Here is a 26,070-nt window from a genome sequence, read left to right on the forward strand (position 1 = left end):
GTGGGGGTGGGGAAGAGGGGTGAGGAACTAAGGCTATGTTTTATATCCATTTTGCATCCTCAACAGTAGTTAGTAGTGGCATATAAAAATAGGTAACTCAGTCATCCTTTTAGATGCCATTATAGCATATATGATTACAGAAGGCACAGCTAATACATCAAATAAAAGAGGAAGAAGAAAGAAATAAAATGCAGTAATGTAGAGATCACTTCAGACCTCTGAAAATGACCACAATGAGTATTTCAACAACTCCCATAGGGATTAGAGAAGGTTAAATGTCATAAAAACCTTTAGGGTTGGGGGGAGGGGGGAAGAAACAAATTGGATGTCCCCCCTCATAGAAAACATATCCTCAAAATATTTGCTAGCATCAGCCATCTAGTTTATGTGTTCCATACATGAATCTTAAATAAAACACCTCAATTTACCATTTACTGTAATAAATTATTGGGAAAATTACATGAAACCCATTTCTGGGTTTCTTTTTACTTTCAGTTAACAAAAATACCCAAAATTAGGTTTCCCTTTACAAAATTACCCACTTAAAGTTCAAGTTAACAAAAATACCCAAAATTGAGTTAGGGTTTACAAAACTACCAATTCAAAGTTTCAGTATTAAAAAAATACATGATTATATGTGGAAGATGAAGAATCACTATTTTGGGTAGTTTTGTAAACCCAAACTTGATTTTGGGTATTTTTGCTAACTGAAACTTTGGGTGGGTAGTTTTGTGAACTCAAACCTAATTTTGGGTATTTTTGTTAACCAAAACTTTTTGTGGATAATTTTGTAAAGGAAAACCCAAAAGTGGTTAATAATGTAATTTTCTCTAAATTATTTCTGAAATTTTTCACTGCTGCAATGCTCTCTCTACTTTGATCTCAATTCAAAGGATAGTTAAAATGAGACAATCAAATCATGTACAATCACCAATGATCGAATCAGTAAAATGAAGGATTTGATGCAATTTCAAGGCTCACAAAAAGGAGGAGAAATCTAAAAGAATTTGAATTGACATAGTGAAAATAGATTTGAAGATATTGAACCCAAGTTATTGTCCAACATAGAAAGGAATCACTGAATAGCAAACAAGATTCATGTAGCATGATTTCTCAGCAGCTATTGGTGCACCACTGGTTTTAGTAATGCTTACTATTTGTTCTCTCTCCAAAATACCCCCCCCCCAACAGGTGGGGTTTGGCATTATCCTTAGTTCCTCACCAGTTTAGTTTAAACTCAGCTAAACCTTGTCCCAACAAATGGAGGTCATCTACATGAATATTGTTTCAACATCACCCTGTTAACAACCATAGTTAAATCAATAGTACTGTTCTTTGTCACCATTTCAACTCAGGGTCTATAGTAAATCCCCATATCCTCCCCCCCTTTAAGCAACCTCCTTGTCCTTTTACCGCATTGACTTAGCACCACGTCACTTCTTACTAGTGCATTCAACAAACTCCTTTTCCTGTATACAAGCTGTTAAGTTTGTCTGGAATTCTTGACCCGTTTTGAAGATTGACCCAACCCGACATATTTTGGTAGCAACCCGAATGGGAAGTTTTCTGAGATCTGTGATGGAAGCAGAAGGGTTGGGCCGATAGGCCCAAGCCCGGAGCCCATCACTGATCTCGTATGGGGGTGCGGGGCCGTAGCCCCCACGGTATGGTTCGACCTGATCGATCGTGACTTGGAATAGATCGACCCACGACTTGGAATATATATAATGTATTGTTGCTTGTTGAGAAAGTCATTGTATTTTGGGGCTTTTCGAGCTAGGGTTTCAGGGCGAGTTTTCTCGCCGCTGCTTGGGTGTAATCTCTCTTCTATATAGTGAAACATCTTCTTCTTCGCCCGAGAACGTAGCACACCACCGTGGTGTGTGAACCTCGTTAAATCTCTGTGTCATGCGGATCTATTGTCTCTTTATTTTTCGTATTTCTTGGTGTTTGATCTAACACAAGCTATTAGAAGTCCATTGTGAAAAGGGGAGGAGAAGTCCAGCGCAAGCCGCAGGCTCCTCCCTTGGTGCTTTCCTAGTACAACTAGGATTGTCCTAGTTCAACTAGGACTGATGCTAATAAGCCTAGGTTAGTTTTCTATTATGTTTTGGATTCCTATTCCTAGTAGGACTAATATCTTACTTGTAATAGGACTTGTAATAGCTGATTTTAGCTCTATATAAATAATAGAAATGGGCAGCCCAATCTAACTATTGGGACTCCCTTGCACAAATCGCAGGACTCTCTCTCTTATTTTACACAAGCCATCTCAAACATGCTTCCATTGTAGAAAACAAGAACCTAAAATGATGCAGAAAAGAATGGAAATCGCAAACAATCACATAACGCAAAAATGATTTACATGATTCATCAAGATTGCCTACGTCCACAATGAGATGAGATTTGCTTCACTATCAATGAAGAATAGGGTATTAGGGTACAACCATTCCTCCTCACACCTCTCTCAGATTAAAATAACAGAGAAAGAACCCTCGCTACAAATATATAGTGAAACCCTATAGAAGTAGTTTACCGAAATACCCATATAGCCCTAAAAAAAAGAATTTTTTGCGGGCTGCTGCTCATGAAACCCCCGCCTGTTCATTGAGGCCCCAGAAATGAAGAAAAACACACAAGGTGAGCCGATTCCTCCGGGCCCTAGGCCTCTTAATGGCCATTCATAATCAACCCACACATGCAAGTGACGGAATACAAGACATCGTACCCCCCAATATCCATATCATCCTCTCTCCGGTTGAAGCAGCTCCTAAATTCATTGCTAAATGTAACTCACGAGGGGGAGTCCCCCTTACCTTGTTATGTCGAGATACTTGTTAGTTAGTAGTGTTTTGTTATGTACTTATAATTGGGTTTGGTCCAGTAGAGTCTTATTACTGTTATGTGTATTTGGGTATACAGTTAATTGTCTCCAAGCTGGACTCTAAGTTAAATGATAGTATAATTGTCACGCCCCGTTCACACAGATCTGGACCAGTGACCGAGTTAACTCCGGTTAACCCAAAACTTGCTAGGATCATCTGATACAGTACCTCACCACAGCATACCCACATCTAAGATAAGAGTTCAAAAGTTCAGCGGAAGACTTAAATTACCTGTAAATATCTCCAATATTCTTGATACCTAAATTGTAGTATATAGCTAAGTACATTTGGGCCCACAGGCATGATATTTACACAAAAAAAATAACAATTTACATATCAAATACACAAAGGGGAGGTCATCAAAAATCAAAAAGCGAAATCTTGTATGGTGTCATTACTGCGGTCCCGCAGCATAGCCCTCGCACATGCAATCAGCACCGTATTTATACTCCTCAGGGACCCACCAATCCTCAACAGGAAACTCGACTATGGGGCCTGACTCCTAATCTTCAGGCGGGTGACCTGTAAAATCATCTAAAAGAGGTGTGCACGTGGGATGAGCTCACTAGCTCAATAAGTGAAAAAAAATATCACACAAACATTCACATCCATATGCACTACATGCAATGCAATTCATTTTAAATCTTATCCACCTAAACAACATTACTAAGTCTTAGGTTATGTGCTACTCACAACCACAGTGCGCGTATGCCCCAGGTACGAGTCGCGAACTCCATCCCACGATATGCCTATAGGGTTGATGGAGAAGGCCCACCGTGAGTACTCAGAAAAGTAAAGCATACCAACCACCGGCTCTCAACATAAAAGTAAATGACAGAAATGTAAAGGTGCCGACCCCGGCAATTTAAAAGCAGTACGATTGGCCCTCTTGAATATACCATTGAGGTTGCCGATTATCCTAATGACCAGCCAGGCGTATGTCTAACTGCCACAGTGACCCGACAACCTCGACCACTGCTTCCCCCCAAGTGATAACCCAACACCTCAACCCCTGTTGGGAAGGGTCGTAGCACAGGGAATAATAATCCTAAACCGCATGCTCCTACATGACAAAGTACGATTGCATAGTACCACCACATCCCATACCACGGGCCACCAATGCACTCGTTTTCAAACCGACTGCGGTGTCTAATCTAATAATGCATCACGCACAGTAATCCAACCATTCATCACATAAGCAAATCAATCATTTAGCATTGAGAATGTAAAGCACAACACATCATAAATCATTTGTTTAGAATGCACGAGAAATACGTGCGAATGGCATACGAGGATGACTAATCTACACATAATTTGCATGATGACATGGCTAGTCTAGATACAATTTAATGATGCAAAAACACGCCGTAAAATAAATTCAAATGTCCTCTCCCCACTTGTTGGGTACAAAAGCTCACGTTCGATACGGGTGAGATCCGGCGTGAGAAATGTAAATTCTAGTGGAACCTATCATAAGCGAATGAGGTTAGCATTTCACCACCTTGGGGTAAAAAATAATGAGGTTTAATGGTTAAATCATGTTTAAAATCATAAAAGAAGGTTGCCCGCCCATTTTGGGCCCATTCAAGCTCAAAAATCTGACTAGTGGGCCAATAAGTGGGTTAGACAGCCCACCGGTTCAATAGGCGGGCCGGATAGCCCACCGATCTTCGCCCACTGGTTCAATAGGCGGGCCCCAAATAGCCCACCGGTCCTTGCCCACCTGTTGGAATTAAGGTTCTGCCCCAACAGGCCGGCTCCTACAGGTGGGCGGGTTCGCCCGCCAGTCTTCGCCCACCTGTTAGTGCGAAAATTGGTTTTCTCTCTTAAAACACTCCTCAACCTTGGGAAAACCAAATGAGATTGTTCCAATTACATTTTTCACACATCTAAGGTCTAATAAGATGATTCTAACCTAGATCTAAGTTAGATTTAAGGATTGAAAAGCAATCTTACCTTCTTTGCTCAAGAACTCTTCCAAAACCCCAAAATCACCTCTTAACTCAATAAATCATCAATGCTTCACAAATCTTGCAAACACTTCTTCAATCCTTCAAAATCAACACATAGACCATCTATTAAACCTTAGATTCATCATCTCAAGTGGGATTAACAAGATTTCATGGAACTCTACCCAAATCAAGGGTTTTACTTGGGGTTTTGTGAAAGTTTAAAAAGTATAGCATTCACTCACCTCAAATCGTAGGTCTCGTGTTGGGGATCACTTTTCCGGTGCCGGAATGAGATCAAACCTCGGCGTCACTTAAAATCATTTCTTCTGCTTTTTTTTTTCCTTTCTTCTTCTTCGTTCTCTTTTCTTCCTTTCTTTTCTCTGTCTTCTTTACTTTTCTCACCCACTCTTTAAGGCATTAAATGAGAAAAAGGAAAAACAATAAGTACTATTAATACTAGACAATATTTGGTAACCACATGGGTGGGTCACACTAGTGGGCGGGTTCGCCCACCTGTTGGTCAAAACTTAGCCAAACAATTGAGATTTCGATGGAATTCGACTCTCAGCATGTATCTCTCTTGGCACAAGATATATAATACGTATACACTTTAGGATACGACTACATACCAGCATTACCCGTGCATGTACACGGCTTGGGTACACCCGTTTCCTTTGGCACTGACTTAGACTTGTCTGACCAACCTGTGTTCAAAGTCACCCTTGCCATCATGGTCCATAGGGAACCCGTCTTAACCCTCTCTGGTTCGGGTCCTGCATGGTTAAACCGAATCAATCGTGTAAGTAAACCAGGTTTTAAAAGTAGGGTATCATATTTACCCCCCCTTTTTGAAAATTTCATCCTCAAAATTAGAGTACCTGGTTGTTCGAAAAGATGAGGGTACTTGACTTGGATTTCATCTTCTTTCTCCCAGGATGCTTCTTCAAGTGAATGGTTAGTCCATCGCACATTTATGAAGGAAATGGAGCGATTGTGAAGGGTTTTCACTTTTCGGTCTAAGATTTCGGCTGATTGTTCTTTATAGGTCATATCAGCTTCTAGATATTCTGGTTCCACGAGTAACACATGCGATGGATCGTGAACGTATCGCTTCAGCATGGATACATGGAATACATTATGAACATTTCTGAGCGAAGGTGGAAGAGCAAGCATGTAGGCTACTAAGCCAACCCGAGTCAAAATCTCAAATGGGCCAATGTATCTCGGGCTCAACTTACCCTTTCTATGGAATCTATGTAACCCTTTAGTAGAAATCTTGAGAAACACCTTTTCTCCTGCTTAAAACTCAATGTCTTTCTTGCGGGTGTCTGCATAGCTCTTTTGACGTAATTGAGCTGCCTTAATCCTTTCTCGAATAACATCGACCTTGTCACATGTCATCTGTATCATTTCGGGTCCTAACATTCGGCGTTCGCCTACCTCATTCCAATACAAAGAAGTTCTACACTTTCTACCATATAATGCCTCATATGGAGCCATCTCAATTGTAGCTTGATAACTGTTGTTATAGGCAAACTCTATAAGGGGTATATATTCTTCCCAACTACCACTCATTTCTATTACACATGCCCTGAGCATGTCTTCTAATATCTGTATGGTTCGCCCTGATTGACCATCAGTCTGTGGGTGGAAAACAGTACTCAAGTTCACTTGTGATCCCAAAGCATGCTGAAAACTTTTCCAAAATCTGGAAGTGAACCTTGGGTCCCTATCTGACACAATGCTCACTGGCACTCCATGCAAGCGCACTATGTTATCCATATAAAGTTGTGCTAACTTAGCTATAAAGAATTTGGTCTTGATAGGAATGAAATGAGCAGTCTTAGTAAGCCGATCACTATCACTCAAATCGCATCCATCCCCTTAGGTGTGTGTGGTAGTCCGGTGACAAAGTCCATCGTAATCCTATCCCACTTCCAGTCTGGTATTGGGAGTGGTTGAAGAGTACCATTAGGTCGATGCCTCTCAGCTTTTACTTTTTGGCATGTAAGGCAAGTCGCCACATATAGGGCTATTGTGATTTTCTTGTTTGGCCATCAGTAGTTTTGTTTGAGGTCCTTATACATCTTTGTACTTCCTGGGTGGAGTGAGTACTCAGAGCTATGTGCTTCCTGTACTATCTTGTCTTGTATCTCCAAATCATCGGGCACACACAACCTACCTCGAAACAATAATGCCCCGACGCTAGCTAAAACGAAATCAGGGTTATTCATTGTTTACTCTTGAATCTTAACTGTGATCCGTTGCAACTCAGGATCCAAAGGTTGTTTCATTATCACCACTTGCCTAATAGACGGATGCACTTGTAGAGTTGCCAAGGATACAGTAAACCATTTAATGTTTCCTAGTTGATGTTCAAGCTCTAAGGCTGCTCCTTCATATAAGAGGGTTTCATCCATTAGCATCGCCTCTTGTACGAGTTGTGGGTTGACTGCTAAGTGTGAGAGTGACACAGTCTTTGCCTTCCGACTCAACGCATCTGCCACTACATTAGCCTTGCCAGGATGATACTGAATGTCACAGTCATAATCCTTCATAAGCTCGAGCCATCTCCTCTGCCTCATATTCAAATCCCTTTGGGTGAAAAAGTACTTAAGGCTTTTGTGATCACTGTATATCTCGCACTTCTCCCCATACAAATAATGTCACCAAATCTTTAGGGCAAAAATGACTGCAGTTAGTTCCAGGTCATGAGTGGGGTAGTTCTTCTCATATTCCTTTAGTTGTCGGGATGCATATGCTATCACCTTACCACGTTGCATGAGAACACAACCCAACCCGACCTTAGAAGCATCAGTGTAGACTGTCATTCCACCTGTGCCTTCAGGGATGGTCAACACGGGGGCTGACACCAACCGTTTCTTCAATTCCTGAAAACTCTTCTCACATTCCTCTGTCCATTCAAATTTTACCCCCTTTTTGGTTAACTTAGTCATTGATGCTGAGATCCGAGCAAAATTCTCAATGAAGCGCCGGTAGTACCCAACTAAACCTAAGAAACTTCTAATTTCTGTAACGTTCTTGGGGTTTTCCCACTCTACTACTGCTTTAACCTTATCAGGATCCACCTCGATTCCATCCTTAGACAGTACGTGTTCAAGAAATCCAACTTGCTTAAGCCAAAATTCACACTTATTGTATTTGACAAACAATTATTGTTCTCTCAGCCTCTGTAATACCATCCTCAGGTGTTTAGTGTGCTCCTCTTCCATCTTAGAGTAGATCAAGATGTCATCAATAAAAATAATTACCCATTTATCAAGGACATCGTGAAATACTCGATTTATTAAATCCATAAATGTTGTCGGTGCATTGGTTAAAAGATAACACTAGGAACTCATAGTGACCATACCGAGTCCTGAAAGCTGTCTTGGGTATGTCGCCGCTCTTTATCTTGAGTTGATAATAGCCTGATCTAAGGTCTATCTTTGAAAATACCTTTGCACCTTGTAGTTGGTTAAACAAATCAATGCATGGCAATAGATATCGGTTCTTAATGGTTAGCTTATTCAATTCCCGATAATCGATGCACATACGCAAGCTGCCATCCTTCTTCTTGACAAACAATACTGGGCACCCCAAGGTGAAACACTTGGGCGAATAAACCCCTTCTCCAAAAATTCTTACAACTGCGTCTGTAACTCCCTCAATTCGGCTTGTGCCATCCTGTATGGAGCTTTAGACACTGGAGCTGCTCTAGGAATCAAGTCTATGGCAAATTTCAACTCTCTATTAGGCGGTAGCTGCATCAGATCATCTGGAAAGACATCGGAAAATTCTTTAACTACCTCTAACTCTTCTAGAGGTGCAACCTTTGCATCAACATCAAGTACCGATGCCAAGTAACCCTGACATCCACTTTCCAATAGCTTTACCGCTTGAAGAGCGGAGATGAGGACCTTTCTAGCCCGTTTTCTTTATCTGCTTGGTATATCAGTTCTTTCCCTTCATCATTTATCACCCTAATTAGTTTTTTGGCACACATCACATTTACTCGATGGGCCGACAACCAATCCATGCCCAGTATAACATCAAAATTCTGCATGTTAAATTTGATGATTTGTGCATCCAATTTCTTTCCACTGATTTCAACTGGGCATGGCCCATACACCTCTTTCAACTATGTAACTTTGCCTGTAGACATACTAACAATCATCTCATGATCTAGTGTCCTGGGTGACATACCAAGTTTCTCAGCAAATCTCTTAGATATGAACGAATGTGTAGCTCCTGAGTCAAACAAGACATAGACTGGTATACCCGATATAGGTAGAACACCTAGTGCAACAATGCATATAAGTATAACAGGTCATCAAAATTTAGCATAAAATTTACCTGCTACCACTTTTGTGCTGGCCTCAGCTTCCTCAGCTGATAAGGCATACATTCTTCCTTGCGGTTGATTCCCCCGAGTTAAGGGAGGTCTATACACAGAGGGCTAACTGGATGTTGGTCTGACTCGACAGTCTTTAGCAAAATGCCCATAAGAGTGGCAATTAAAGCATAGCTCTGTGATGCCGAAACTGGACAGGGACCCTTTGTACTTGACCTGATGTAGATGGGGGATGGGGTGGCCTTGTGACTGTAGGCACCGTACTAGTGTTCGGGCGAAGAGATGTAGAGCTTGGACCACCAGCTGGTCAAGGAGGGTAGCCAAACGGCCTATAGGACTCTGTATGCAGGCCCAGAACTATACAACCCACGGTATACCTTGGATGAGTTACCCATGCCCGGAAATGGATTAGTCCTCTTCCACAATCCAGGTGTGAGGGATTGTTCTCCCTTCTACTTATCTTCCATTGTTTTAGCCATTTGCACAATCTGGCCATATAATCATATGCCAAAACACGAGGTATTGTAGTGTATGATGTCTTGCATCCAGCCACAGCTTAGCCCCGAGGGTACTATGCTAGCTCTTCGACAAGTAGGACGACGGTCCCACTTTTTTTTTTTTAATTATTATTTCCTTTATTATTGTTAATAATGTATTATTATTACTACTACTATTTTTTTTTTTTTTTTGTCCTACCAGCAGGCGACTAGGGTCAGGGCCCACCGGTCCAACCCGAGGTGGCCTTAAAGGGGCTTTTAAGCCTCTTCGTTCTTCATTCCTCCTATCTTCTACTCTTAGGCTCAACTCAAGGTGATTTTGGAGGGTTACTTGGTGCATCCACTCACGATTTCATTCAACGATTCCGCATATTTTGAAAGATTCAAGCGCCTTTCACTCTCAAGTAAGTCTCTTCTCCATTTCTCTTTTTGGAACATATATTTTGGGTGTTGAATCCATCCATACTTCCCAAAACTTGGCTTCTTTCATGTCTCTTTCCATAGAATAGTCATTCCATGAGAATATGATGTTTCCTTTGTGACTCATTCATAGTGTTGGGCTTTACTAACCAATCTATGGGAGAAAATCCCAAACCTTGCCCTAATTCCTCCAATTTGGGGTTTTCTTCTATTTCTTCTCTTTTCTCCCCAACTAACTCAATTGGGATTTCTTATCCTTGATTTGCACTTACATTGTTGGAAAGATCATGGAAACTTGTATATGCTTGCAATTCCATCTCATTTCTATGAAAATCCATCTCTTTTGTGTTAGGTTTCTTGAAAAAAAAAAAATTTGGGGGTTTCTATGATTCTCTTCACTTCGTTCCATACTTGTGAACAACTTTGAATCACTTACCATTAATTGTTGGTGCAATGATATTTGATTTACACTTGTTGGTTGTATGCCTCTATTACCCCTATGATCATGAATTTTTTTTTTCTCCAAAATTGGAAATCTCTCTCTCATTCCTTGCACTTCAATGTCATAATAGAAATGTTTACATATTCTTGGTTGCATAATGATAGGTATTACTATCGTTGACATGTAAGCTTTAATTTCCACACTTTTATGGGATTTTCACTCTCTTGGATTGAACTTGTACATTAACATTGGGGCTTTCTACCATTTGACACCAATTATCCCACTTGAGGAAATTCTTATGAGGCTTTCCATCACTTCTCACTTGCCATGCTTTATACTCATTTGTTACTCTTCTATTTTGCAACATGCTAGTGGATGTCATGTTTGGGGATTTCTTTCTATTCATTTCTCCATGGCTTAACCACCCCTCTTTTATAATGATCCACATTATGTATTTGGGTGTATTTACATGTGCTTGTTCACCCTCCTGTTTACTTCCATTGTCATGCAACATTCTTACTTATCACTATTTCTTCTCTTTTCTCACTAGGATGTCTTCTCGCAAGGGCAAAGAACCCGCATCCTCTTCTAATAGACGTAGGGCCACAACTTCAAAAAGGAAAGGTGTAGGGACTAGTTCCTCAGCTATCCGCACAAGGCAACAAGGACATGCCCCCATAGATCTTCTAGACTATGATGAGAGACTCTTCCAGAGTATGAGGGCAGCAACGAATTGGCAGACCTTCCTAAAAAGGTCTATAATGATGGAGAAAATGGTGGTAGCTTGTGATTTCAATAAGATTCAACTACAAGAGAGATTTACTGCACTGGTTGGCAGTCTATCCTTAATATTGACCGCCCATGCTATGAACACCTTGTTCGAAGATTTTATTGTAATTTGGAGGTCTCTTACCTAGTATGGGGAGTTCTCAATCACCAGCATGGTGAAGGGGGTGAACATTCATTTGATTGTGGACACTCTTGCTAGTATTTTAGATATGTCATCAATTGGGCATCAATTCTATAGCCCCCCACGGAGTAAGCCCGTGGGCCCATCCTTAAGTTTGGAGATGCAGGACCACATTTACGAGACCATTAGTGGCAGCAAGGTGCGTCCAGATTCTGAGGCAACATACAACCCGGAGGCTCGTGTATTTGCTCGCTTGGTTCAATTTAATTTGCTCCCTAGAGGAGGTCATAGGAACCAAGTGAGCTTCATGGCAGCCTACATAGCCTTCTACATCTACAAGGCCTTAAAGGGAGGTGCCGAGCATTTATGCTTGCCCTACATTATACTTAAGACTATGGAGCATCATGCCACACATCCTGAGGATGGAGGTTTCCCATATGGTAGGACCCTCACCAGGGTTTTCGAGTTCTTTGGGGTGGATTTGAGTGGTGAGGAGGGAAAGACTCCAGCGGACAAATTTAGCAGGGAAAACCTACGCAGGATTGGTCTCCAAGCTCTTATGGATGTGCCTCAAAGGGCAGGAGCTCAAGGAGGCAGGAACAAGGAGGATGTCCACAGGGAGGATGTCCACAAAAAGGAAGAGGAGAATATTGAGGAGGACGAGGATTATGTTCCTCAATTTGAGGACTTTCTGAATGAGGATATCCTCGAGGAGGAGCCTCTTGATTTGAGAGATGTTGATCCTGACTTTGCTAGGGCTGCAGACCCACAACATAGAGCCCCACCACTTGAGAGTGGCGCATTTGACTTTAAAAGCATGATGACCAACATGAGGGCCTTAAAAGATGGACAAGATCAGATTTTGAGAAGACTAGATGAGAGTACTACTAGAGAGGAAAATATCTTAGAAAGGCAGGCCACATTAGAGAATTCCTTCCTAAGATTGAGCGAGGATTTGGACACAACGGCCAATGCTATTTCAGCGGACTTTACCCGACTCCGGAGGGATGTGCAACTAGTGAATGTGAGGTTTGATTATTACGACTGCCGGCTCAATGTTAAATCAAGGCCTAGGAGGGATGGAGTAGTAGAGCTAGATGATGACGAGGGTCTCTGAGGACTTAGCTTGCCTATCCTAATCAGCTTTTTACTTGTCTCTATGTTGTTTATGTGTTTATGGTGGACTATATATAATATATATATATATATTTTTTTTTTTTTTTTTTTTTTTTTTTTTTTTTTTGTACTTTCCCCTGTAATTTGGACTTGCTAGTATGGTGTTATGATGTTGTTGGTAACTTTTAGTTAGTTTTGTCTGCTTGATAAATTTATTGTAATTTGGTTGTAACAACGCTAGTTAACCTTTGTTGATTATGCTTATTCATATATGTATGTTGTCTATCAGGTGCTTGTATTTGAAAATTTTGGGAAATCTTGTTTTAACGTTATGTTGCTGAAATTTTGTTAAATCCGTACTCGATGGGTTATGAAATCAAATTACTAATCTTTTATTTATTCCAAGTAAACTTTCTCTCATGCATACCATGAAATGCAACCATTTTTTTTCTTTGCTTTTAATTCTTTAAAGTGTTTTACATTTACCCAACCCCATTTCCTATTATAGATTCTATGGGGTCTAAATGGTATGCTGTGAGTGGATAGAGCATCACGCTCTGATACCACCGTTGTCACGCCCCGTTCACACAGAACCGGACCGGTGACCGAGTTAACTCCAGTTAACCTAAAACCTGCAGGATCATCTGATACAGTACCTCACCACAGCATACCCACATCAAAGATAAGTGTTTAAAAGTTTTGCGGAAGACTTAAATTATCTGTAAATATCCTCAATATTCTTGATACCCAAATTGTAGTATATAGCTAAGTACATGTGGATCCGCAGGCATGATATTTACACAAAAAGAATAACAATTTACATATCAAGTACACAAAGAAAAAGTCATCAAAAATCAAAAAGCGAAATCTTGTATGGTGTCATTACTGCGGTCCCGCAACACAGCCCTCGCATATGAAATCAGCACCGTGCTCATACTCCTCAGGGACCCACCAATCCTCAACAGGAAACTCGACTGTGAGGCCTGACTCCTGATCTTTAGGCAGGTAACCTGTAAAATCATCTAAAAGAGGTGTGCATGTGGGATGAGCTCACAGTAAGTGAAAAGAAAGACCACACAAACATTCACATCCATATGCACTATATGCAATGCAATTCATTTTAAATCTTATCCACCTAAACAACATTACTAAGTCTTAGGTTATGTGCTACTCACAACCACAGTGCGCGTATGCCCCCGGGTACGAGTCGCGAACTCCATACTGTGATACGCCCATAGGGTTGTCGGAGAAGGCCCACCGTGAGTACTCAGAAAAGTAAAGCATGCCGACCACCTGCTCTCAACATAAAAGTAAATGACAGAAATGTAAAGGTGCCAACCCCAACAATTTAAAAGCAGTACGATTGGCCCTCTTGAATATACCACTGAGGTTGTCGACTGTCCTAATGACCAGCCAGGCGTATGTCTAACTGCCACAGTGACCCGACAACTGCGACCACTGCTTCCCCCCAAGTGATAACACAACACCTCAATCCCTATTGGGAAGGGTCGTAACACAGGGAATGATAATCCTAAACCGCATGCTCCTATATGACAAAGTACGATTACATAGTACCACCGCGTCTCATACCACGGGCCATCAATGCACTCGTTTCCAAACCGACTACAGCGTCTAGTCTAATAATGCATCACACAGTAATCCAACCATTCATCACATAAGCACATCAATCATTTAGCATTGAGAATGTAAAGCACAACACACATCATAAATCATTTGTTTAGAATGCACAAGAAATACGTGCGAATGGCATACGAGGATGACTAATCTACACATAATTTGCATAATGACATGGCTAGTCTAGATACAATTTAATGATGCAAAAACACGCCTTAAAATAAAGTCAAATGTCCTCTCCCCACTTACTTGTTAGGTACAAAAGCTCACATTCAGTACGGGTGAGATCCGGCGTGAGAAATGTAAATTCTAGTGGAACCTATCATAAGCGAATGAGGTTAACATTTCACTACCTTGGGGTCAAAACTAACGAGGTTTAATGTTTAAATCATGTTTAAAATCATAAAAGAAGGTTGTTCGCCCGTTTTGGGCCCATTTGGGCTAAAAAATCTGACTGGTGGGCCAAACAGCCCACCGGTCTTCGCCCTCTTCGCCCACTGGTTCAACAGGTGGGCCAAATAGCCCACCGATCCTTGCCCACCTGTTGGAATTAAGGTTCTACCCCAACAGGTGGGCCCCTACAGGTGGGCGGGTTCACCCATTGGTCTTCGCCCACCTGTTGGTGGGAAAATTGGTTTTCTCTCTTAAAACACTCCTCAACCTTGGGAAAACCAAATGGGGTTGTTCCAATCACATTTTTCACACATCTAAGGTCTCATAAGATGACTCTAACCTAGATCTAAGTTAGATTTAAGGATTGAAAAGCAATCTTACCTTCTTTGCTCAAGAACTCTTCCAAAACCCCAAAATCACCTCTTAACTCAAGAAATCACCAATGCTTCTCAAATCTTGCAAACACTTCTTTAAACCTTCAAAATCAACATATAGACCATCTATTAAACCTTAGATTCATCATCTCAAGTGGGATTAACAAGATCTCATGGAACTCTACCCAAATCAAGGGTTTCACTTGGGGTTTTGTGAAAGTTTAAGAAGTACAGTCTTCACTCACCTCAAATCGTAGGTCTCGTGTTGGAGATCACTTTTCCAGTGCCGGAATGAGAAGATCAAACCTCGACGTCACTTAAAATCATTTCTTCCTCTTTTTCTTTTCCTTTCTTCTTCTTCGTTCTCTTTTCTTCCTTTCTTTTCTCTCTCTTCTTTACTTTTCTCACCCACTCTTTGAGGTATTAAATGAGAAAAAGGAAAAACAATAAATACTATTTATGCTAGACAATATTTAGTAACCACATGGGTGGGTCACACTGGTGGGCGGGTTCGCCCACCTGTGATCGCCCACCTGTTGGTCAAAACTTAGCCAAACAATTGAGATTTCGATGGAATTCGACTCTCAGCATGTATCTCACTCTCGGCACAAGATATATAATACGTATATACTTTAGGATACGGCTACATACCAGCATTACCCGTACATGGCCTTATGATACGTGCATGTACACGGCTTGGGTACACCCGTCTCCTTTGGCACTGACTCGGACTTGTCTGGCCAACCTGTGTTCAAAGTCACCCTTGCCATCATGGTCTATAGGGAACCCGCCTTAACCCTCTCTGGTTCGGGTCCTGGATGGTTAAACCGGGTCAACCGTGTAAGTAAACCAGGTTTTAAAAAGTAGGGTATCACAATAATTGATTGGCCTAGACCCCGATATGATTCATGCTCTTCCTCTCCATCAATCTTGTCTTCTCCCTTTCTCCTTATACTCTCTTTCTCTTCTCAAGTTTGGTAAGTACTGCTTACAAGTTCCTGTGCTGCTGCATTCATTTTGTGCCTATTCAAAATCCAATCTTTCCTAATCTTACCACTCATTCATTTGAACATCATCTCATATACACTAATTTTTTGAATGCTCCTTCATTAACCGGTATTTAGCAGCTCTCAACCAGTTTATCGAAATAATATATACCATACAAACACAACCTATGAAAAGGTTGCATAAACTCTGATAGGGAATTCCAATAAAGCAAGAAACTGTTGTTTCTCTCCAACACTATCAACTCTTCACCATCATAAGGAATAATATAGCTGAAAAAGATCATCACGTACCCAAACAATTGCAACAATTAAAGAAAATCCACCATAGAACGAGAAAAATTTCTTCCACTGTGGCTGACAATTCCAATCCTGATTAGTGTTGGTCTTCTAAATCCATCAACCTGAACTCAGCCCATCCTGGTATGATATATTACTCGGAAGCTCAGATTTTATGGAGACAAAACACCTAGATTTTTCTCCTCCTTTTTGGGTTAGAGTCGGCAGTTTCAAGCCCATTGTGTGGGAGGATCATCTCAGATTCATATACAACCAATAAGGATGAGTTGACCCCAATAAAAAGTTCTATAGTGATAGAGAGCCATGTTAGTTGTTACATGCTAGAATGACTTTTGCTGGATGTTAGTGAATATATTCAGGAGTTCAATAAAACCAGGTAACAATTTAGATTGCCTGCAAAAATTGATGATCATTTTCCTGCGCAATCAGCATTTCATTTGCTTAGGAAGAAGTAACTATTAAACAAGAAAGATAATGTTGGCAGAAGAGAAAACCTAAGCAGACAGTATATCCATCTTTGCAGCCACTTGACTGGGATAAGAAAGGCTGCTAGATCTCTCACAAGAAAGTGAAAATGCAATATCATACTAAAATCCAAAATCCAGTCAATAAAAATAGGCTACTCTTCGAAAACCTTCCTCCATGCTTTAAACCCTAATGGTTTAGGTCTATATTACAACTTAGAGCGGCATTAGAAGAAATATACAGAACACTCTTCCAAAAACCTTTAGTTACACCTCGTTTTAAACTTGATCATCAACTAGAGAAAAAGCAAAATCCAAGGCTTTACGTGAGAGATGAGTAGTTAGTATCAAAACTCACATACATTCATACAGTGAAATTTTTAGAACACTCAATTCAATTTTTGTCACCTAGCAAGGTCTAGATATCACCTGGTCAATGAGTCATGTTAGTACCACCCATGGCTAAGGTGTCTTGCTATAACAATGAAAAGAGCATCTTTAGGACCTCTACTTCATTGAAATCATCTAATCTGGGATATAGTCATAGCTACCACTTAAGTTTAATTTGACAACCGATCCATCCAAATTCCACCCCCTGCCAACAAAAAGGTAAGCTTTTGACTTTGTAACAAAACCAATTACTCTTCAGCAAAAAGTTAAAGAAAAGATGCTCCTGCTGGACTTCAAATTCCATGAAAGTGCATTGGTAACTAACAAGTCCTTAAAATCTCTTAACATCTCTAGCAGTAAAGATTACCTTCCTCGTATATTCTCTTCTAATCTTCACATTTTCTTCACCAGAAGGAAAATACAAAGGAACTATCCTCAGGTTCTTACAGTGTCCTTTAAAGAATAGAAAAATCAAAGACAATGCCTTACAATGTAGGACCAGGGCCTCTATTTATGGGGAAGTTCAGCCTCGTTACTTGGACTCCAAGTACGAAAATTCCTAAAAACCAAGACAAAAATCAAAATAGAAACTAAGAAAAGCAACTAGAAATTCAATGTAAAAACTACACTGTATTGGAATCAAAATTCAAGAACCTAACACAAACAGAAACTAACTGCAAATTAGAAATCATAAGCTCCCAAGCTGCTGCTGCTGCCAGAATCCCCTAGAAACAGGCTCGAAAACAGGGGAACGATCAGCCATTCTTCCCCATTCTCCTTCTGCTGGCTGGATCAAAAGGAGTTACCATCATACAACAAAATAGACAAGAAAAGGTTGATTAAGCAGTAACCCTCAATTAGGGCACTTCTCAGGGAGAAATAAGAGAGAGAGTGAGGCATTTTCATGACAAGGAGATCCAGATAGCATGTAGTATTCAATTAAGGCTTAAAACCTAATGAATCAAACAAATTAGGGTTGTGCAAGTTGAGGTGCACAAGAGGGTTAAAAGAGTTGAAGAATTTAAATCAATTTCAAGAGCACCTGCAGGCATTTATGTCTATCATATGATGGAAAATAACACCTGGGTGGGGTAAATGAACATGGGGGAAAAAAAAAAAAACGAAAGATAGATGTGCAACAATATGTTGTGCTGGCCTATCACACCGGGCAGCCTGTATCTGCCACATGGCAGTCATTTTGATGCTCAAATTTTGGGAACAGGTAGGCCCCACTGCCCCCTGTACATCTGTAAAACTGCAGCCCAGATGAAGTCGTACATGTGGGATAAAAAGAAGGTTGAAAAATGGTTCAAAATTGAGGTACGAGTAAAGCAGCTCAACGGTTGAAAATAAAAAGGGGGAAGTTCAATACTAAGTGGGATCTAAGTAATAAATTTCATTGGTTACATGCATGGTTTAAAGTATCTCCGATACCGATACGATACCCTCCGATACGTATCTTAAATTTAGCCGACCGATACGATACACACCGATACGATACATGAAATTTTTAAAATCTTTTCGTATCGATATATATCCTATGATACATATCGATATGCACCAATACACTATCGATACGTACTGATACTCTATGAAAAATATAAAATCAATGTGAAATATATGTTTCGGTATGTATCAGTACGTAACGGTGAGTATTTGTATGTATCGATCGGTACGTATCGATGAGTATCAGTACGTATCGATGAGTATCGATATGTATCGATCAATACGTATCGGTGAATATCGGTATGTGCCGATACAGTGCGCTACGGTCATATAGTAGCCAAGATGAGTATTTTTTTCAGAAAACACGAATTTTTGAGGGGTTTTTGTTCCAAAGTTGCTACCAGTCATATTTCTCTCTAACTAAAGTGGAAATCAAGGTTGGAAACAAGGATTTTACATTTATGGGACAACTACAAACTTTGAATTCTTAGTGCGATACCCTCAATTTCGTGTTTATGCATAATACATGTTATCAATAGTTTTTTTTAACAAATTTTTTATGCAAAAGTGTTTAAAAAGGTTTCATATCCATTTATGTGCGTATCTTTAGCGTATCTTAGCGTATCTCCGATACGATACGATACGATACCCTCCGATACGTATCTTAATTTTGGTCGACCAATACGGTGACCGATACCGATACTTTAATCCTTGGTTACATGGCCCCTCCACATGGCTCAAAATGGGGGTACACGTTCACAAGAATCACAACACCCGTTTTGCACTTTTATGCCTGTTTTGTTGCACTTTACTCTAAAATCAAAAACAAAAAGGAGAATAGAAAAAAGGATACATATTTCAAGCATAACAATCACATCAATCGATTTTTATAGTACCACACCTAGAAGGGGTTAAAATCATTATACCTTTTATAGAGAAATTCTCCATAAAAAGGGTCATTACCCAGTGCTGCTCCTGCCTATGTGAGGTCCTGGGAAGGGCCATTGCTTAGAGCAATGTTGAAAGGTTCACGCTTCCAGGCAAATATGCGGGTTTGAGTCTTGAAGGTGGCCACTTTATTCATTCGTTTTTCTCAAATTAACGTATGAAAAAACATAGGAACATGGAACAATAATGCAAATAACAGAGTGACATTTAGATTGCACGAATATTATTACATTTCCAGGAGCTACAACTGAGATGAAATACTCATCATTTCCTCATACTAAGGAAATTGAAGGAAAACAACTATCTTGCATGGTATGATTAGATTGCAACAAAGTATACTACTACAACAACAATGATTTAAGATAACTTACCAACATGTGAAATGTTACATGTAATAAACCAGGATTGACTTGCCTCCATTCAGTCAAACCCACGGTTCACACCCCTCACTCAGCTCCTGCAGCAATAAGAAAATTAAAATAGCTGAATGTTTATATAGCAATACAACAAAGGGATGTATTCACATTAATCTGGTTACTTATCGTGGTTTTTCTTTCTTTTTTTTTTTTTTTCATACAATGTTTAGGCCCCATTTTAAATGATTATATTCTTTGATCACATCTATCATAACTTTTATTTTTGATGAATGAAGAAATTTCTTCATGGAGTACAACCCAGAATATGTGATGCTTCAGTGAACCATAGAGCACATACTAGAATGCCAACACATTAAACAAATAAGGTACACAAATTCTACAAAGCAGCTATACATTATTTTACTCCCCAAATCAGAAGAGCAGCTAGTCCTGAATTTCTTATAACTAAAGTTGATACCTCAAAAGTCCCTACTTAAGAAAGCCCAGAAAAACAGCCCTTTTGCTTGTTTATTGTCCTCTAAACTGGTTCTAACATCCCTCAAAAGCATTCCAGGGTTCCAGCCACAACCCTTAAACAAGCCACTTTTATAAAGTCTCCAAGAGGTTCAACCTCTTCTTCTCCAAGCTATAGTAAGAGTGGTTACAAGGCTTAACAAAATCTCACTACATCTCTTCCACATAAGCCCAAGGCACAAGCAAGTGGTAAACTGTTTATCCGTTATGCATTTGTGTCACACAAGCAAGTGGTAAACTGTTCTTCATCATGCACATATGTCGAAGAAAAACATAAGAGATGGTCTTTCCCTTAAGACAAAAATTACTACAAAAACAAGAGGAGGAAGAACAACTTACTGTAATGGGTCCCAATGAGCAAGAAAATGCTGATAACATGATGCAATGCATACAGGAAAACCAAAATTAGAACAAACGAGTGTACTACAAATCCATTTAGCAGGGTCATTCTCTACATGAAATTTTCAATAGACAACCAAAGACAGTAAATTATGAAGGTATTTAAGAACATAGAATGACCAGTCAAAAAATTGATATCATTTCTATTCTGTTTGAACAGTGAATAAGGGAAACAAATGGAGCCTCTCATAAATCACATTTTTATGTAATTCAAACACATCGTTAATGAAAATCATCACTCAGCTAAAAGTATTTGTTAGCACTCAACAAGGAAGAATACACCTCTACTCATTCTTCCAAGCATACAAAATCAGCGAGAAACCAAGACCTTGTCTTTGGGAATCTTTCAATCTCTGTGAGCAGGACAAAGGCAATATAGTGGGATCAGTGGTGGTATGACTAAAACCAGCCCACAACTTCTCAGCAGAAAGACATGTCTGGAACATGAAAACTGCATTCCCAATAGCTGTCCCAAAGAGCCAGTTATGAACATCCCAGAACACTTCCACAGGTAGCCCGTCCACCAAGATGGTCTGGTTGCCCCTGAACTTCCACGTAAGGCGCTTCACCTGCATCACCGTCTTACTATCTATGCGGATCAAAAGGCATGGGTCACTCAGTCCTCCAGTATCGCACTCAATTGTGACGTTGTGGATCTGCCCGTTGTCGCAGAACTGAGCCTTGGTGCCATAGAACCTCTTCCCGGAAATGTGCTCTCTCTTGGCGACGAAGATGGCATTAGAAAGAACAGGAGCCGAGTTGGTCTTCTTGTATGCCTCTTTACTCAAATCTCCAAGAAGGAGAAGCGTCTCCCGATCGACGACCACAGCCACATAAAACCCCTCCAACGGCTCCGGCCCTGATCCAAATTTAGCTGAGGAGAGATCCCAATATATATCAATTTGACTCGAATCGGCCTCTAAGCTCTTGCACCCTTTTCTCTTGGAGAACAGCCATGGCTTTATATCGACTTTACAGAGACAATGGTTGCTAGAATCGTCGATCCCAACACTGAGGCCTTGACCCATCAGATTCTTGCTCCATATAATAGTGATCAAGCAAGACCTCCCGCGCAATCTACCCTGGTAAACGCAAGTTACCATATTCTGAGCAGCTTTGCTGGTACTTGAAGACGAGTCCGCCACTTGAACTCCATTCTCACCGAAACAGGAAGGGAAATCCCTCATCCTGAGACCAGGAACAACCACAATTTTCCTTTTGATTTCTTCCGTAATGTTATTGGTTAACAATCACAATCTGATCTTTCTTTGGCAGCAGAGATTCAACCCAAACAAAACCAAAGACCAGGAAGAAAACATGAAACAAATAGAAAAGGAAAAAAGATCATCTACCTCAGGAAAAATTAAACAACTAGGAACTCAAGAACCCATATCCCTGAATGCTTGGAAACCTGAAATCTCAAGGCTCTATATAATCTGGGTTTCAGTTTGTTGGAAGACCCTCCTTCACAAAACCAGAAACCCAACTCGCTCAGGGAAACGACAAGATCCCCGCCCCTAAATTAAAGACAAAATTAGGGAATGTAGGCCATAAAAAGGATTTTGAAGAAGCAAACAAACATGAGACTCGACTTGCCTCACTGTCAATATCTCACTCATCTCTGCTAAAACCCTCTTAAATAATCTATAGGAAAATAATACAGAATCGGTGGACAAATAGTACTTAAATCATCTATTTCGAGGATGAAAAGATGCCAAGAGTAGCCCAGGCGGAGAAAACAGAAACTGGGTATTGCTGAAAAGGCTGTTATACGACCATACTCAATACAGAAAAGGAAATAAAAGCATCTTACACTCTCTCTCTCTCTCTCTCTCTCTCTCACACTCTCTCACTCTCTCTCTCTCTCTCTCACAGAGCCTTTCCTTTTACCTGACATTACCTCTCTCACAGAGCCTTTCCTTTTACCTGACATTACCTACATGCATTTGAACAGAAAAAAGTCAAAAAACAAAACAAAGCTATGATGCCAACTTTCGCCGTGGGACTACACCATCAAACCAGATTCTCTCGAAAGATATTGACAGACAATCTTCGTCTTAAGCCTTCAAACTTCAAAGAGAGGAAGAGAAATAGAGAATTGAAACGTCTCCCTCCACTCTACTGTTAACAATAACGTATTAAGTAGTAGTTATGACTTATGACTAAATATGTAATTAATTATAGATTAAAGAAGTGTAATAGGTACCGGTTTCAGACTTTTTCCAGTAGCGGTCCAGCGGAGCCGTCAGCCATGTTATATTGTTAATGCAAGCATGAGGTTTCATTTATTGGGAAAGATACCACCCCAGAGCCCTTGCCCATTATAAACCCACCACTCACAACCGCCGGTACCTTGACCTTCATATCATCTTTTGCCTCTTACGCAGAACAAACAAATTGGGCTTACCTAGGGTGTTCAATTCGTGGTCCGACCAGACTAAACCGATCGAGACGGACCATTTATAGATCGGCCTGGCCTGGACCGTTTATTAAACATGTCGGGCTTCAGCCCAGCCCGTTTACAAACTGTCAGTCTGGGTTTTGCTACTTGGACCGTCGAGCGCCCGACCGAGACCGATCTAATAACACCCAACCGAGACCGGCCTATTGTGCACCGGCCTGACCCGACCCTTTAATGATTGTAGAATACCTATTTTACCTCCCAAATTAAAGAGTAAAAACTAAAAAGTAAAGACATGTTCACATTTTAAATAATGGTTATATTTGGTATCATTTATTGATTTATTGTAATTTTTTTGGGTTTGCATGAGTGAGCTGAAATATAAGAGCATATTTTAAAGAGGATCTGTTTAAAAATCGGTTAAAGCCCGTTTAATATTAAACATGTTCGTAGCTCGGTTAAGGTCCTATTAAAACCCGATTAAGGTAGCCCGATTATAGCCCGAGGCCGATCGATCGAATATAAAATGTATCATGCCCGATTAGTTAAATGGGCAGACATGGTGCAGCCTTTGAAAGTCTTCAGGCCCGATTAAGCCCGATCGAAACCGAACTGACCCGACCGGTTGACACCCCTAGGCTCTCTCTCTCTCTCTCTCTCTCTCTCTCTCTCTCTCTCTCTCTCTAGATTGATTTGACTCTAAAAGCTAAACAGTAGTAGCTGGAAACCAGCGAAGTTTTTTAACTGTTAATTCATGGTTGTTTATTATCTAAGTTAATAAGAACATAAAGCCCGGAATAGTGGGATGACTCTTTTTGTTCATATATTTATATGAGAAAGAAGAAGTAAGATGTGAATTGCAGTCAAAGGTCCTTTTCTTCTTGTTGTTAGCAGTAGAAGTTCTATTTGACCTTCCTCCTTGTAACAACTTTTTTAAGTTCTAAGCATCATGGACTTTGTAGTTACGTACTTCTCTTTTGTTACTTTATTCGTCTTATGAGTTCAAAATCAAGATGTGAATTGCAGTATTGCTGCAACATCACTATTGGTTTGAGTTTTTGGTGAATCAACTACCAAAACCTTTGATTTATATCTTTAACTTGCCATTTTTTTTAAAAATGAAAGCCGAAAACATTGCATAAAAGAATGAAAATTACAAACAAATAATCACGTAATAAGATATCTGTGTGATTCAATCACGGTGAGACGAGATTTGCCCCCCCTTCTTTTTTTTTTTTTTTCTCGGTAGAAATTTGCTTATTGTCAATGGAGAATAAGATTACAATTGTTCATCCTCACAGATCTCGTTTATTATAAAGATCATCTCGTTACAAATATACCGTGAAATCTTACATAAGCAAATTTTAATCAAAGTACCCTAGTATTCCTAAAAAATTTCCCAAACCCCTACCATGGACCCATCAGTTCATTGGGGTCTCGACTCTTCAAACCATGGTTTCAAAGATTGGTGAATCAAATGGGGAATCGACCAATTCACCTCAGAATCAGCACTGATCAATCCTATCAGTTTTAACGATTTTTACCAATCTTCAAATTAGGAATCAGGGACTGATGAATTCTGATGCCAATTCTAAGTCTTAAAACCCTGCTTCAGATCCTATGATTTATTAAGGATCCTTCGAAATCAACCCACAATTGCAAAATGCAAGTGACATGATACACAGCATACCCCATATTTTCTCCCCCTTAAGTGCATCTCTCTCTCTCTCTCTCTCTCTCTCTCTCTCTCTCTCTCTCTCTCTCTCTCTCTCTCTCTCTCTCTCTCATTACTTTCTTTTCCTTTTACCTAAAAAAAATTTCATTTCTGTAAGCAGCCCATCATAGTAATGTGGTGGTGTGTCTGGTGACCATACCAAAAGGCTTGTTAAGCTTGCCCAATGCCGTAACGTACGTAATACATTACAGATATTGCTCCTGTGTGTGTGTGTGAGAGAGAAAGAGAGGGGTAACTGAGGGTCTACACTGGGCTGGGCTATGTCCTCCATGGCGTGTTTAACTTTAAAGGGAACCGAATTATCAAAAAGAGTGCCCTTTTCCTTTCTTCATGGGCACTTGTGAGGTTTTTTTTCTTTTCTTTTAATTTGATTTTCCTTAGTAAACAAAAACTAAAGAATTTGATCTTGCAGATTGTTCTACTCCTTAACGCGAGTATCCGTGAATGTCATGTAATTTTCACATTTATAACCCATGATCCCATGTGTCCTCTCTCTCTTTCTCTCTCTCTCTCTCTCTCTCTCTCTCTCTCTCTCTCTTCCTCTGTTTTTTTCTCTCTCTGTCTCACTTGTCTCTGAAGAGCATCCAATAAAGTTAAGAATGGTCATACGAAAGTGGGAGAGAGGGACAGTTCGTACAAGGGAGGAACCTCTGACCTCTGCTCTGATCTAATATTATATTTTACTTTTACATTACCATCCCTCAAGACCAAGCCCTGCAACTTGGGTGATACAGAAAGAATTGTCTGTTTGAACTATAAAATGCCCGAAAACTAATTATTTGGATTCAAAACTTAACTCCTCACAGGACCAATAGCAGGGATGTTTTGTCTGAAATTTGAACCCTATTCTAATTTCTACCCTTTTTTTTTTTTTGATATACTAATCTATTATCACATTAGCTTAGCGAAATCTTAACTACCCTTGTTTTGTTTGCCTTATTTTTGGTGGGAGCCTTTTTAAGACAACAAACAAGAGGAATAAAAGTCTCCTTGCCCCACACTTGTCACATGTTGGATTACGGGTAAATTATAAAACAAAGTCAATTTTTTTTTCTAGGTATATGAAATTTTTATAAAAATAAAAAAATTATGAAATTTCTCTTAAAATATTTCAT

At 40.1% G+C, this 26,070-nt stretch overlaps 2 protein-coding genes across 8 annotated transcripts in view; both read right to left on the bottom strand.

Annotated features, from left to right (window-relative positions):
* The window catches only part of LOC122071226, a 25,747-nt gene extending 2,839 nt beyond the window's left edge, over window positions 1-22,908 (bottom strand). For 3 of the 6 annotated variants that reach the window (XR_006138112.1, XR_006138111.1, XR_006138110.1), the window contains exons 1-2: window positions 21,148-22,908; window positions 19,902-19,987 (exon numbers count right to left, since the gene is read on the bottom strand). Coding sequence is in view for 2 of the 6 variants with exons in the window: in XM_042635543.1 (XP_042491477.1) it covers window positions 21,104-22,006 (903 nt within the window). In the remaining 4 variants the exon portion in view is untranslated. Of the gene's footprint in view, window positions 1-17,402; window positions 17,696-17,811; window positions 17,924-19,742; window positions 19,988-20,935 lie in introns of those variants that run through there. The other 3 variants (XR_006138113.1, XM_042635544.1, XM_042635543.1) reach the window with 3 other exon arrangements.
* Window positions 1-23,064, bottom strand: part of LOC122071225 (protein NDL1-like) — a 33,776-nt gene extending 10,712 nt beyond the window's left edge. The window contains exons 1-2 of one of the 2 annotated variants that reach the window (XM_042635537.1): window positions 23,026-23,064; window positions 19,902-19,987 (exon numbers count right to left, since the gene is read on the bottom strand). In XM_042635537.1, coding sequence (XP_042491471.1) covers window positions 19,902-19,907 — 6 coding nt within the window. In that variant the 5' untranslated portion in view covers window positions 19,908-19,987; window positions 23,026-23,064. Of the gene's footprint in view, window positions 1-17,625; window positions 17,696-17,811; window positions 17,825-19,901; window positions 19,988-23,025 lie in introns of those variants that run through there. The other variant, XM_042635541.1, reaches the window with a different exon arrangement.
* Between the last annotated feature and the right edge of the window lie 3,006 nt (window positions 23,065-26,070).

This window comes from Macadamia integrifolia, unplaced genomic scaffold (genome assembly GCF_013358625.1).
Source record: "Macadamia integrifolia cultivar HAES 741 unplaced genomic scaffold, SCU_Mint_v3 scaffold_198A, whole genome shotgun sequence".
Lineage (NCBI taxonomy): Eukaryota > Viridiplantae > Streptophyta > Magnoliopsida > Proteales > Proteaceae > Macadamia > Macadamia integrifolia.